The following is a 12,166-nucleotide window of genomic DNA, read 5'->3' as shown; positions in this document are numbered from 1 at the left end:
AAAACCATTCATATGATCTTCACTTTCTTCCATTATCTCACGTCACATTTTATCTAATCATGGTGTATGGGTTCACTATGTGAATGAACATGTCTACATATCAGGCTGATGTGTCATACTGAAACAAGATATTTCTGGAAATGCAAAACTTATTTTAAATTACATCTGAGTGATCTCCTAGTTTCATTTCATTCAAAATGTCACTGCGTGCTGGTATGAATATGTCATTATACAGCTGAAAGCTGTTAAAAACATTTCAGCTGTTGGGATTTTTAGGAGATTTGAATCTCTGTAACAATCAAATTTGTCATTCAACTCAAATCAAAAGCTCCCTTTTTAAACACTCAGATGATTGAAATGATCTGAGCTTCACCCCAGAGGGGACACGGCTACTGTAGAAACTTTTTGGAAAAACTGAAGGTACTTTACAAAAATGAAGTAAAGGGTTGAGGTAATTAATCATCAGAAGGTCATTTCCTAGGAGGAAGGAGAGAGGTCAGTAAAATGTTGAACCCGCCCCATGGAAGTCAGGGGAAATACCAAAACCAAATGAAAGCATTAAGATGTAAGAGACTCACTGTGCCTTCATCATCTGACTGACAGAGCCTCTGTGTGAGTACGTCTCTTTAAAATATTCACTTCATGTGATGTGATGTATGATCATTTTAGACAACATGACGATTTTGACTTTTGACAGAATGTTGTTGACACAGTTAAGAGAATGGCATATGTAGTTTCTATGAATATTGGTTAGATGTTTGTAGTATATATTTTCATTCATCACGATACAATGTTTAACGACATGGAGTCATGTTATATGATGTATTTATGAAATGTATGAATTATAAACTGTAGATAATCGCACATTTATTAACACAAATTGCGGTTTTACAGCTTATATTATATGTTGCTAAATTGTGTAATCAATAAATGGTGTTTTAATTCAATAACATTTTATTAACTAGCGAATATCGTTTGTTTGGTTATCACAGAAGCCAAAACATCTCTGTGTATAATGTTCAGAACATTACAAAATATATGAATTGTACGGTGTTCATTTGTATACACAGTATTTAACGCTACTCACTGATAAAACAGCGTCTGTATTTTTATTTCATGTTGTAGCTGTCCAATGACAGTGATGATGACGTAACGGCAGAATAATGTGATCCTGTTATTCTTCATGTATGTTATGTGACTGATGTAAACATGGACACTGTGTAGGTTGTGCCTGAGGTGACCGGAGGGACTTACCTGAGCGGGGTCTGACAAATGTAAACACTTTACCGCTGCTTTCCTTTCACCGGAAGCAGCGGGGGCGGCGGCGGCGGCTTGTAGTCTGTGACTGTGACGAGAAGCTTCCAGGAGGCTGTCCGGGACTTTCCGTACCGAGAGACTGAGCGACCGAGGGTGAGTGTACCGAAAGGACGAGGCACGGAGCCGCTTTATGTGTGGTCCTGTACGTGTGAGTCACTCACAGGAGACAGCTGTGTGTCCTTCCTCCGTGCCGCGGCGTCAAGTTATTAGCGTTAGCGCATGCTAAAGTTAGCGAGCTAATGTCAGGGCTGGTTTGTGCTGGGCGTTGATTGTCACGTCATCTGACTGACGTTACATTTATGCTCCCTGTGCGTTTTATCTATGTTTTTAATTGTTTCCAATCAGGCCAGTTACCTCCTAAATATCAAACGACACAGAAAGCGTCAGCTAAAGTTGAATTATATCGTCACACATCTACGCTGGAGCTACAGCGGGAAGTGCTTCGTGAATAGCCCTTTGCGGATACTTAGTTATGCCATGAATGTGTTCAGGAAAGTACCTAGCGGTACTCTACCGGAAGATCTAGCTGTAGGTCATATCTTTACTAACTCTTATCACCGAATGAGTCAGGCAGCAGAATAATGGAGTGGTAGATAAACTGGAAATTAATTGACGGCTTCATTAAAAAAATGAAAAGTACCACTGGTTGCTTTGACATGGGGGCCAGGGGTGTGACGTCATCTGTCGCTCTGGGGAAAGCCTGGTGAAGAAATTACCCCGATGACGTAATTTGGGTAATCTGGGTTAAATTACACACAGGTGGCATGGAAGAAGAAAGACGTGGGTATTACCGGGCACAGGGAGGCAAATGAATTCAAATTACCGTTCACCGCATTATGGGAAATGTAGGGTCCAGTGATGGGGACATCTCAGCCTCTGAAATACTCAATTCACATAGGTTTGAGGTATGGTGTTTGAAACATTATTTCTACATGAACACAACATTTGTTTTTCTCTCCACAGGTCCTGCTGCTGTCATCAAACTGAAGAGGGGCGTGCATTATCTCCAGCAAAGGAGGATTAAAATTTTCTTATTGGGTTTTTAATATTCAAATATGGAAACTTAGACGCCTACAAAAGGGATGTCCGAGATGGGGGGAGGGGTTTGAGAACATATATCCCTTGGTCTGCGTGTGTGCGTGCGTGTGTGTGTGTGTGTGTGTGCCTCATACATTTATTTAATTTATCATGTTTGAATGGTTAGATATTAAGTTATTAGACATGTGTGTGCTGAACGTACAAGATGATAAAGTGTATACCGATCCTGGGTGATCTGACCACAGTGTAATCTTCTGATTTATTGATTTGAGGATGCGTTTTAATTACACCTTTTTAAAATAGTTCATCCTTTTTTTTTTTACTACACGGGATGTGTTTTGTGAAACACACACACACCTGGAGTGTACCTGATGTGTCAGCAGTTAAATATGCAGCGGTAGCACTCTACACTAGATGCAGGTAAAGTGGATCCAGGTGTAAAGTGCAGGTTGTGTGCAGTGAGTAAGACGTTCACTAAATGACAGATTGGTCACCTCGTGCCGTATGTATCAGTACTGTGATGATGGACGGGTAGTTTTGTTTCTTTCACAATTTCTTTTTCACAATTTCTGTCTTGTGATCTGAGTCCACCCTCACCCCCCCTTCCATGATTTGTTTCAGTGTGAGTGAGTGAGTGTGTCTGTGTGAGAGAGAGTGAGACCTTGGGTTTTCTCAAACCCCTCTCCCTTTGAAGGACATCTCTTTTGCCTTCATATCGCTCTACTTCAATCAAAAGAAAACATGGAAACTCTTGTTCACCTCAAAAACAACCAATTTTTGATGGGTCTGTGTCGCAACGGGCCTCCACCTGACCTACAATATGACAACACCTCAGGTAACAATCAAATGTATTCTTTCCCTTCCTGTCTGACTTTCTCATATGCTTAAATTTCTCATAGGAATATTTAAATATTGTTGTTTTCATCACCAGAGCTCTTCCGCATCTCTACCTTCGCTCGATTCCCAATGTCTGGAGTCACGGAGCGAAGCCTGGCGAGGGCAGGTTGGTTCTATACTGGCGTTGGCGACCGTGTGCAGTGCTTCAGGTGTAATGTGATAGCAGAGGGCTGGCAGGCCGGAGACTGTCCAACAGAGAAACACAGACAGCTCTCTCCTTCCTGCTCCTTTATCCAGAGCCTCCCGTCTACAGCCAACCTGCTCTCCTCCTCACACTCTGCCTTCTCCCCACTCCGCATCGCCCCAGCCATACCAGTAAGATTAATGTTTGGAAAAGAACGTTTCCACATAGCTGAAGACATGTTAGAGGGCAATCATCAATCTGTTCTTTGCTATTTTCTTTTCTTCTAGCTTTCTGGTCCAGGTCCAGCCGCTCCTAACCAGACAGCAAGCCAAGGTGAAGACCCAGTCTACCTAAACATGGGCTTCTCTGCTCCACCACCTTCTAGCCCACTTAGCTCTCGTGGTGTGGAGGACATGTCCCACCAGAGACCAACATGCCACAACCCGAGCATGCGCAGAGAGCAGGACCGCCTGGACTCCTTCCAGCCCTGGACGCTCTCCATCATAACTCCCGCTGAGCTCGCCAAGGCGGGCTTCTACTACCTGGGCCAGGGTGACCGAGTGGCCTGCTTCAGCTGCGGAGGACAGGTGTGTGTCAGCACAGGAATACACAAAGATGTTTTTTTTTTTTTTTTACAGCGCAGGTGGCACAGGCGAGTGTGTGTCAGAGTGTTAATAAAGATTTCCTCTGTATTTGCAGTTGAGTAACTGGGAGCCAGGCGACAGAGCCGTGTCCGAACACCAAAGACATTATCCAAACTGCCGCTTTGTGCGCGGGGACAGAGCTGACAACGTGTCGCTGGCTGGAGCTGCATCTGGAGGAGTGCCATCCCAACTGTCTGCGGGAGCCCCCGCCCTCAGTAACGTGTCTAACCCTGCCATGCAGCAGAGCGAAGAGAGGCTACTCACCTTCGTCAACTGGCCATCTCGTATCCCTGTCCGGCCCGATCAGCTGGCTAAAGCTGGCTTCTACTATGTTGGTAAGAAGAGACGCAGTTATTCAGTGACAGCAAACTGATGAAGGAGAGTGCACGTTGGACTTACACACAAAACACAACTCCAAAGCTTCATATCTGCTTATGTAAACAAGTAACTCTTGCTAACACATCTGCTGTATGAACTTGGTGCATTTACCCCAAGTGAATTCAAATGTGATTCAGTCATCTTTATCAGAATCGCTCTTTGTTTACTTCCAGGTCGTAATGATGATGTCAAGTGTTTCTGCTGCGATGGCGGCCTGCGGTGCTGGGAGTCTGGAGATGATCCCTGGGTGGAACACGCTAAATGGTTTCCTAGGTAAATGCAGCTGTCAAGACAAATTGATCCGATTCGTCTGTTCATATGTGTGGAGGATGATTGTGGAGGTGCAGTCTCCGGTACTGCACCTACCTACTTGAGCGCCCTTATACAGGCATATGCTACCTCACGACCGTTGCGCTTCTCCAAAGAACGACGCCTGGCTCTGCCACCCGTTTGTTTAAAGCAATTCAAACTCTTCTCGGTTGTTGTTCCCCCTCTCTACCTTCTGGGGGAAAAAAAAAAACTAACTCCTGAAGACCCAGCTCTTTAGAGAGTACCTTCTCTACACGACAATTCTACACCTTAAAGAATCGTCACTAGCACTTATTGCTACACTGACACTTCTTATCGCACTATACCTTGATTGTTCCCTTTTTCTGTAAGTCGCTTTGGATAAAAGCGCCTGCTAAATGACTGAATGTAAATGATATGTTAATGTACCTCTGGTTAAATTGCAGGTGTGAATATTTGCTCCAGGAGAAGGGACAAGAGTTCGTTCACCAGATCCAGGCTCGCTTCCCTCGGCTGTTTGAGCAGGTTAGAGGAAATCGGCATTAAAAAATGTTTATTGTCTTGACTTGTTGTAGAACAGGTCATTTAAAAATGTTTTTTCTGTTTTTTCAAAAGCTTTTAACAAATGGAGACAGCAGCTCCAGAGAGTTTGTGGATCCACCTGGTGAGTTAGAAATGTAAAATGTGTCTAGGCGCCAGAGTCTGTTGTTATCCGTCATTTTTTACCATTATGACAGACCTTTAGCTAAACTCTCCCAGCATTCATCTGTTTATTAAAACATTTTGTGCTGTTGAACTCTTCGCCTCACATTTCTACTCTCTCTTCCTCTCAGTGGTTCATCTCGCTCCAGGAGAGGAGCGGTCCGAAGACGCAGTCATGATGAACACCCCTGTGATAAAGTCTGCATTAGAGATGGGCTTTGAGCGAAGTCTAGTCAAGCAAACGGTCCAGAGCAAGATCCTGACCAGCGGAGAGAACTACAGAACAGTCCAGGAGCTGGTCTCGGACCTGCTGAGCGCCGAGGACCAGAAGAGGGAAGAGGAGCGAGAGATGCTGGCAGAGGCGATGGCATCAGGTACAACTGATGGTCAAAGTATGGATGTCACTGGGATGTATTATGAACAGCCATGATACTGTCAGTGAACATTTGAACAGCATGAACAATAAAATAATTTTTTGTTTCAGATGGTTTCACCTTTGTGAAGAGACACCAAGCAGCGTTGATCCAGCGTCTGAAGAGTGTAGAGCCAGTGTTGGAGCATTTAAGAGAGCAAAATGTCTTATGTAAGTACAACAGCAGCTACATTAACAATATTATCACACTTTACAGTTACCTAGTTTGTGTAGGGTTGACAAAACGTTAAAAAATCAACATATCAGCAGTTTGAATTAAACTAAAGCTCCCTGCACTGTGCGGAAAAATGTGACACCACCTTTAAAAAAAACATTTTAACAATTCATCACGTGTCCGTAAAAACACATCATACTAAAAAAATGAGACAAAGTGTGTCATGTATGTCGACAGTCTCCTTGTCAATTTGGCATCAGTATAATCCTGGAGATAAACTGTATTTCATCACGCCTGTGCTGATGTTCAGTACAAACATCACTCCATCTCATGTGATATTGCTTTAGTATTCAGAAGATGAGTGAGTTAACTCTTCTGTCTTGTCCATCTACAGCTACTGAGGAGTACAGCGGTCTCAAAGCTCAGACGTCGGCCCAGCAGCAAACTGCCAGGCTGATAGAGCTCGTCCTCACCAAGGGAAATGCTGCTGCCGAGGTCTTCCGCAACTGGATCCAGAAAAACGACGTCCACCTGCTCAGAGATCTCATGGGTACGTACATCTTTCCCACCAGCAGAAAGAAAAAAACATACAGTGGTATAAAAACCACATGAACATTCAAAAAGTGTGTTTTTATTGAGTTTAGGGCTAACTGCATGTTGTCTTGGACTTTTTCAGCTCAGTCAAATGAAGCTGCGTCACCAAGCCAAGATCTTTCAGGTATACAGACAGACCTGAGCCTGCCACTGAATGTTTTGTGCTTCAATTGTTTACTCTGTGAAGAATTATTTTAAAAGTCATATCTATACTTAAACAAGCCTCATGATGCATGTAACATGGAGAAATGAATGCTCTGGTTTTGCAGACCTCCCCATGGAGGAGCAGCTGCGGCGCCTGCAGGAGGAGCGCACATGCAAGGTGTGCATGGACAAAGAAGTCAACATCGTCTTCATCCCGTGTGGACACCTGGTGGTGTGCAAAGAGTGTGCGCCATCGCTGCGAAAGTGCCCAATATGTAGAGGCCTGGTTAAAGGCACAGTCCGAACCTTCCTCTCATAAACAAGATGTCACAATGACGTGACTGAATGTAAGCAATATGATAGAAATCTATATTTATTGGAAAGAGCAGGAAGGTTGTTGTGAATATTTTTCCCCTTTCTTTACTTAGATGTCACTAAGTTTCTTCATTTATCTAATCAACCAGATGATACCCAGAGGCACATAACCTGATCTGATGTAAACATACAGTGTGGCTTTCAGGCTACTTTTCATGTTAACAATATAAATGACAATATAGAAAATGATCAATATTCTAACTGTGATTCACTTAACAGAAATCTCAAAACGTAACAAAACAAACTTTCTTAAATAACGATATTACAGTAACACTTTCTTTTCAAATCTTTAACAGCAGCCTCCCCTCTTTTTTGTCAGGGGTATTAAGACTGTGGAATAATAAATCATTATAAAAGATGTTGATTCTGTCTGAATAAAACCAAGTTACATCACCTGATGCAAATCAGGAACTTCATTTACTGCAGAGCTGTCATTTGGTTGTCACTTCTTGCATAAGGTGATTAATTTAAATTGAACTGTCTTTCAAATTCTAAACACTTTGCAAAGTTCTGTTCACCTAGAAATGTAACTCTGATTTGACTTGTGAATTAGTTTATAGAAAACTACATTTACACTAACTAAATCACATCATTGTATAACATTCTGTAACCACTTATCCTCACGAGGGTCACGGTGGGGTTAAGCGGTTACAGATCATGGATGGAGAATATTGTTTGGAAAATTAAAACCTTCCCTTAAACATGAATTGGTGACACTGCCTGTCAGTTATGTGGTCGGCATGTGCTTTTATTTGGTGAACATTAAACACTGCACTAAGTTTGTTTTAAGGTTTCCTTTCCCCTTATTACCATAACTGGAGTCCAAGCATCAGCAGTAAAAAACACAGCAAATACATTCCAATGGAATAAATGTCTAAATGTGGCTGATAACCAGGACAGAAAATTTCATCTCAGTATTACACACCCACCTGGAAGGATTTTGATGGCTGGTACAGAACTTTAAACTCATATTTTAAATTCAACTACAGGAGACCAAAAACAGGCATTGTAAGACAACACATCAACACTGTTTAAGGACACTGGTGTCACAATTTTGCCAAAGATGGCTGCTTCTTCTGCTACCTGGCAGACAGCTCTCCCTCTGAATGAACAGTTACCTTGGTAATGAAAAGGTTCTTGGGGAACACAGCTGACAAGTCTTGCCTGTCCTCAAATAGATAAACTGTAAGTAACCCCAGCAGAGATGATAAAAGCAGACACTCAAATCAGTTTTGGTTTATACAAATATTTATTCTTTCACAAGTCTCTTCTGCCACAGTTTAGATGATGCCAATCTGTAAAGAAGAAAAGGACACATTACACACTGCTCCCTCTACACAGTGAACACATCTGTACCTGCACTGTCTGGCATCAGTGGTTCCTTTGAATGCATCACAAACATTCAGATCAAATTAAAGTTTACATCACTTGCACAGAATCGACTTCTGAGAGCGAATGTGTTCATGTTAAACTGAACTACCTTTAAAAATTCATATAAACAGTTAATACTCGCCTTGTTTGCAACATCCAACGCATCGTAATCTGGAGCGAGACGTACGTACGCCTTCTTCTCACCGTCGGGCCTAACATGGGTCAGAACAGAACAGACATGTAGGACTGAATGGATGAACAGAGGGTGTTATGCAATTATATTTACAGTGTTTATACATTTCTAACACCACAGGCAGAGTCTGGAGCAAACTTGATAATAACATTAATCTTTCCGGGGGTCTTACAAAACAAAACTACAAACATGGATGTGATTAGAGCGAGCACTGTTCTAGCGCCACTCCATTAACTCAGTTTCCAGCAGGACATGAGACTGGCACTGAGCTCAGTCTGGGTTCAGCTTTCTACCTGATCAGAGTGTTGACTTTGGCGACGTCGATGTCGTACAGCTTCTTGACTGCGTGTTTAATCTGGTGTTTGTTGGCCTTGACGTCCACAATGAACACGAGCGTGTTGTTGTCCTCGATCTTCTTCATGGCGGACTCTGTCGTCAAGGGGAACTTGATGATGGCATAGTGGTCCAACCTACAAACGAAAAAAAAATAATTTAGGCCCAAGCCCTCATGCTACCCTTTGCAGATACAACCACGTGAAGATGTTTCGTTGGGTGCATCAGTATTTATAAGAGGTGGAATCACGTTTTTTCATACTTTGATCGCTATTTACCATCACGCGCACCAGGTTCAACGCCTGCATATTTATATCAGTGTAACTCACTTGTTCCTGCGAGGAGCACTCTTGCGAGGGTACTTGGGCTGCCTGCGGAGACGAAGGGTTTTAGGGCGACGGAAGGTGGGAGAGGTCCTGATCTTCTTCTTCCTCTGGCTGTGGACGCCTTTGAGCACAGCCTTCTTGGCCTTCAGAGCCTTCGACTTGGCCTCAGTCTTGGCAGGGACAACTGAGTGAGACAAATAACACAAGTTAGAATGATGCTCCTCCATCTGTAATAAAGCACAAAACACCCCATCAAGTCCCTTTCTGTCTTAGATCTGGATTATGTTCATAACTGACCAGTTACCTATGAAGTGTCAAGAGGGACATCTACATTTACACTGTAATGCATGCACATTAAACTAATATCCACTCATATCTATCAAAGGAAAGCACATTTAACAGGACAAATGAGCATTTCAGTCAGTTACCAGCCAACACACACACACCACGGTGACGCACGGCTAGCCGCTTAGCACGGCAGACCCGACCCTCGCTCTCCTAACCGAGACATAAAACTGACACAAAGACGTCAAACACTCCGCATTTCTAACAAAACTACCGCTCTTCCATCCAAATAAGTATAAGTAATCAGTATTTAGTGTTCCTGTAACACAGCAGCAACTTAAACGTCCAACACGTGTAACCAGCTACTCAAACAGCGCTAACGTTAGCACCACACAGCCAGTCCACAAACATAATAATTACGGTTTTATGTTTTATAATATGAAGCTCTATCACGACTTCACGTCAACAGGCCGTGTGTGTAACACTCTCTATATATTTATAACATGCTAACATTAGCTTAGCATCACGTTCCAGTATACATGCCGGAGACCCGTCATCGTAATCTACATATTTAGCCATTTCACACCAATACCCCGACATTATTTCAACCGCCGTCACATTATCTACACAGATTGGGGCTCGTCTGTTGAGCCTCGGGGCCCTACGTTTTGTAATTTGTGCGGATTATTCAGTTAAAGTCGGAAGATTGACGAACCTTCCTTCTTCACCTTCGGTGCCATGTTGAGAAAGGAAGAGCGGACGGGGTTTCCTGCGCTATAATGCATGGGCGAGATCTCACAGCGGATGTATCGCGATAGTTAACCAAGCTCTCTGCATGGAATCTGAATATAGGACACATGATATGATAATAATATGATATGATCCAATCTGTTTGTAGACAACTCCGCATCAGTGTTGTTTTTATTTCTCTTTTATTAAGTATGTCCAAGTCTATACATTACAATCATTAAAAAATGACCACAGAAGCCAACATTTATACATTTATACATGTATAAAGGCAATTAGGCATTTGTTATTTATTGCATTATGTCGAAATAACAAATGTTAATGTTAGATATCGGGACAATTTTCTCAAGATCTCAAGATAACGAAACATTGTTTTCCAGAGATAATGCCATAATTCATTTGAGATCTGGAGAAAACAAAAGGATAGTTTAGTATATTCTTTGCAGGAAACATCATTCAGTGTAGCAATGTCAGAGGAACAGGACAATGTTGCAGTTGCAACGATTTAATATACTAGACTATCCTTTTGTTTTCTCAAATGAATTATGTTTCGTTACCTCGAAAAAACATTGTTTAATTATCTCAAGATCTCGTTAAAATTATCCTATATCGCAGGATGTAATGAAATAAATAACTCAAGAAAACAAATAAAATGAACTCCACATAGGGCTTCCATACATTAAATTACAGCAGAATCTATCTGATTTCCTTTTTCTTTCTTTTGGAAATTCCAACACGACAGAAGATTTGGTGTCTGCATCTGTGTTAATTATTACTACATATGTTACGAGAATTTTTAAGGAAAAACCCTTGAATAAGGAGGACTGGATTCAAAGTATCAAAATTTAAGTTGAATTTTAACAATGCGTTTAACAATGCAACAGTGCTCCCTGAAGAGCTTTATCAGTTAGTTCTTATACATTTTTCAAATAGGCTGTCTCAGACACCTCCCTCACTGATGAGTCTGCTGAACAATGAACATTATGTATCAAAATGACACTTCTCAGGCCTGTTTCTCACGTCCTTGTCTCTCCTGTCCTTGAACTACTGATATCTCTCCCTACCATCGACAGCAAAACACAGTCCAAATAAGGGAAGTGCACGAGACATGCAAAAGACAGGAACCACACATTATATGATCAAAACATCTGAACCCCAGTATAATCCTAATTTTTATAACAACATATTTATTATGTTTTAAAGACAGATCATGACTCTTTGTCATAGTTTGACAAAGTGTAACAATCCAATGTGAAACACTTTGTTTTAAATGCAACATCATAAAATGATTCTCTCTTTGCTTTGACCTCTTTTTCAAGACAAAAACAAGAATGCAGTGAGTGCTTCTGGTGTTTGTATCTGTACACCATCTGAATATTATTTGAGTGTTTTTGTTTGTTTGTTTCATTGCCTAGCTAGCTTTTTTTCTTTGTTTTGTTTTTGCCATTTTATGAGTGAACCACAAAGAGCTTTAAACAGGATTACATGGCTACACTCTAATGAGTAGCATCACATGTAAATTGTTTCGAGTACTGCTCTTGATGCCAGGTTCAGAAAATCTTTGGTGTCCCATCACCTTAGTGTTTTACTTTTCACACACCTGAGGTTTCTTTGCCATAAGAAAAAAAACAAAAACAAATGTAAGATATGTTATAATTGTGCTCATACGTGACCTTTAAGTGAAGCTGTCAGCAACCTGCAGCTTGTAGTCTCCCATTGCACAACATTCTTTATTAGTTTTAGTAACAGGAGTTTGGACACACCTTCTCATTTAGAGGTTTCTCTTCATCTACTTATTTTGATCAAACCTTTGACTGCTACTC

General features: G+C 41.7%; 2 protein-coding genes across 3 annotated transcripts; one reads left to right on the top strand and one right to left on the bottom strand.

Moving 5' to 3' along the window:
• The first annotated feature begins 467 nt into the window (after positions 1-467).
• On the top strand, positions 468-7,795 carry birc2 (baculoviral IAP repeat containing 2). 2 transcript variants are annotated; one of them, XM_010750241.3, is made up of 14 exons: positions 468-616; positions 1,225-1,410; positions 2,281-3,190; positions 3,287-3,567; positions 3,664-3,963; positions 4,076-4,355; positions 4,572-4,671; positions 5,133-5,211; positions 5,302-5,350; positions 5,520-5,762; positions 5,873-5,971; positions 6,370-6,525; positions 6,652-6,693; positions 6,839-7,795. In XM_010750241.3, exons 3-14 carry the CDS (start codon positions 3,097-3,099, stop codon positions 7,030-7,032), a joined length of 1,917 nt encoding a protein of 638 aa, XP_010748543.1. In that variant the 5' UTR covers positions 468-616; positions 1,225-1,410; positions 2,281-3,096; the 3' UTR covers positions 7,033-7,795. The 2 variants fall into 2 exon arrangements, with proteins under 2 accessions (XP_010748543.1, XP_010748550.1); XM_010750248.3 differs by having other exon boundaries at positions 481-612.
• Positions 7,796-8,318: 523 nt separating this feature from the next.
• Positions 8,319-10,424, bottom strand: rpl23a (ribosomal protein L23a). The gene is made up of 5 exons (XM_010750260.3): positions 10,312-10,424; positions 9,315-9,495; positions 8,946-9,122; positions 8,602-8,671; positions 8,319-8,383 (listed from the first exon to the last, which is right to left on the bottom strand). Exons 1-5 carry the CDS (start codon positions 10,379-10,381, stop codon positions 8,369-8,371), a joined length of 513 nt encoding a protein of 170 aa, XP_010748562.3. The 5' UTR covers positions 10,382-10,424; the 3' UTR covers positions 8,319-8,368.
• Between the last annotated feature and the right edge of the window lie 1,742 nt (positions 10,425-12,166).

This window comes from Larimichthys crocea, chromosome XXII, assembly GCF_000972845.2.
Source record: "Larimichthys crocea isolate SSNF chromosome XXII, L_crocea_2.0, whole genome shotgun sequence".
In the NCBI taxonomy this organism is placed as follows: Eukaryota; Metazoa; Chordata; class Actinopteri; family Sciaenidae; genus Larimichthys; species Larimichthys crocea.
The sequence above is the reverse complement of the archived record's forward strand: the minus strand, read 5'-3'. Positions and strand labels throughout refer to the sequence as shown.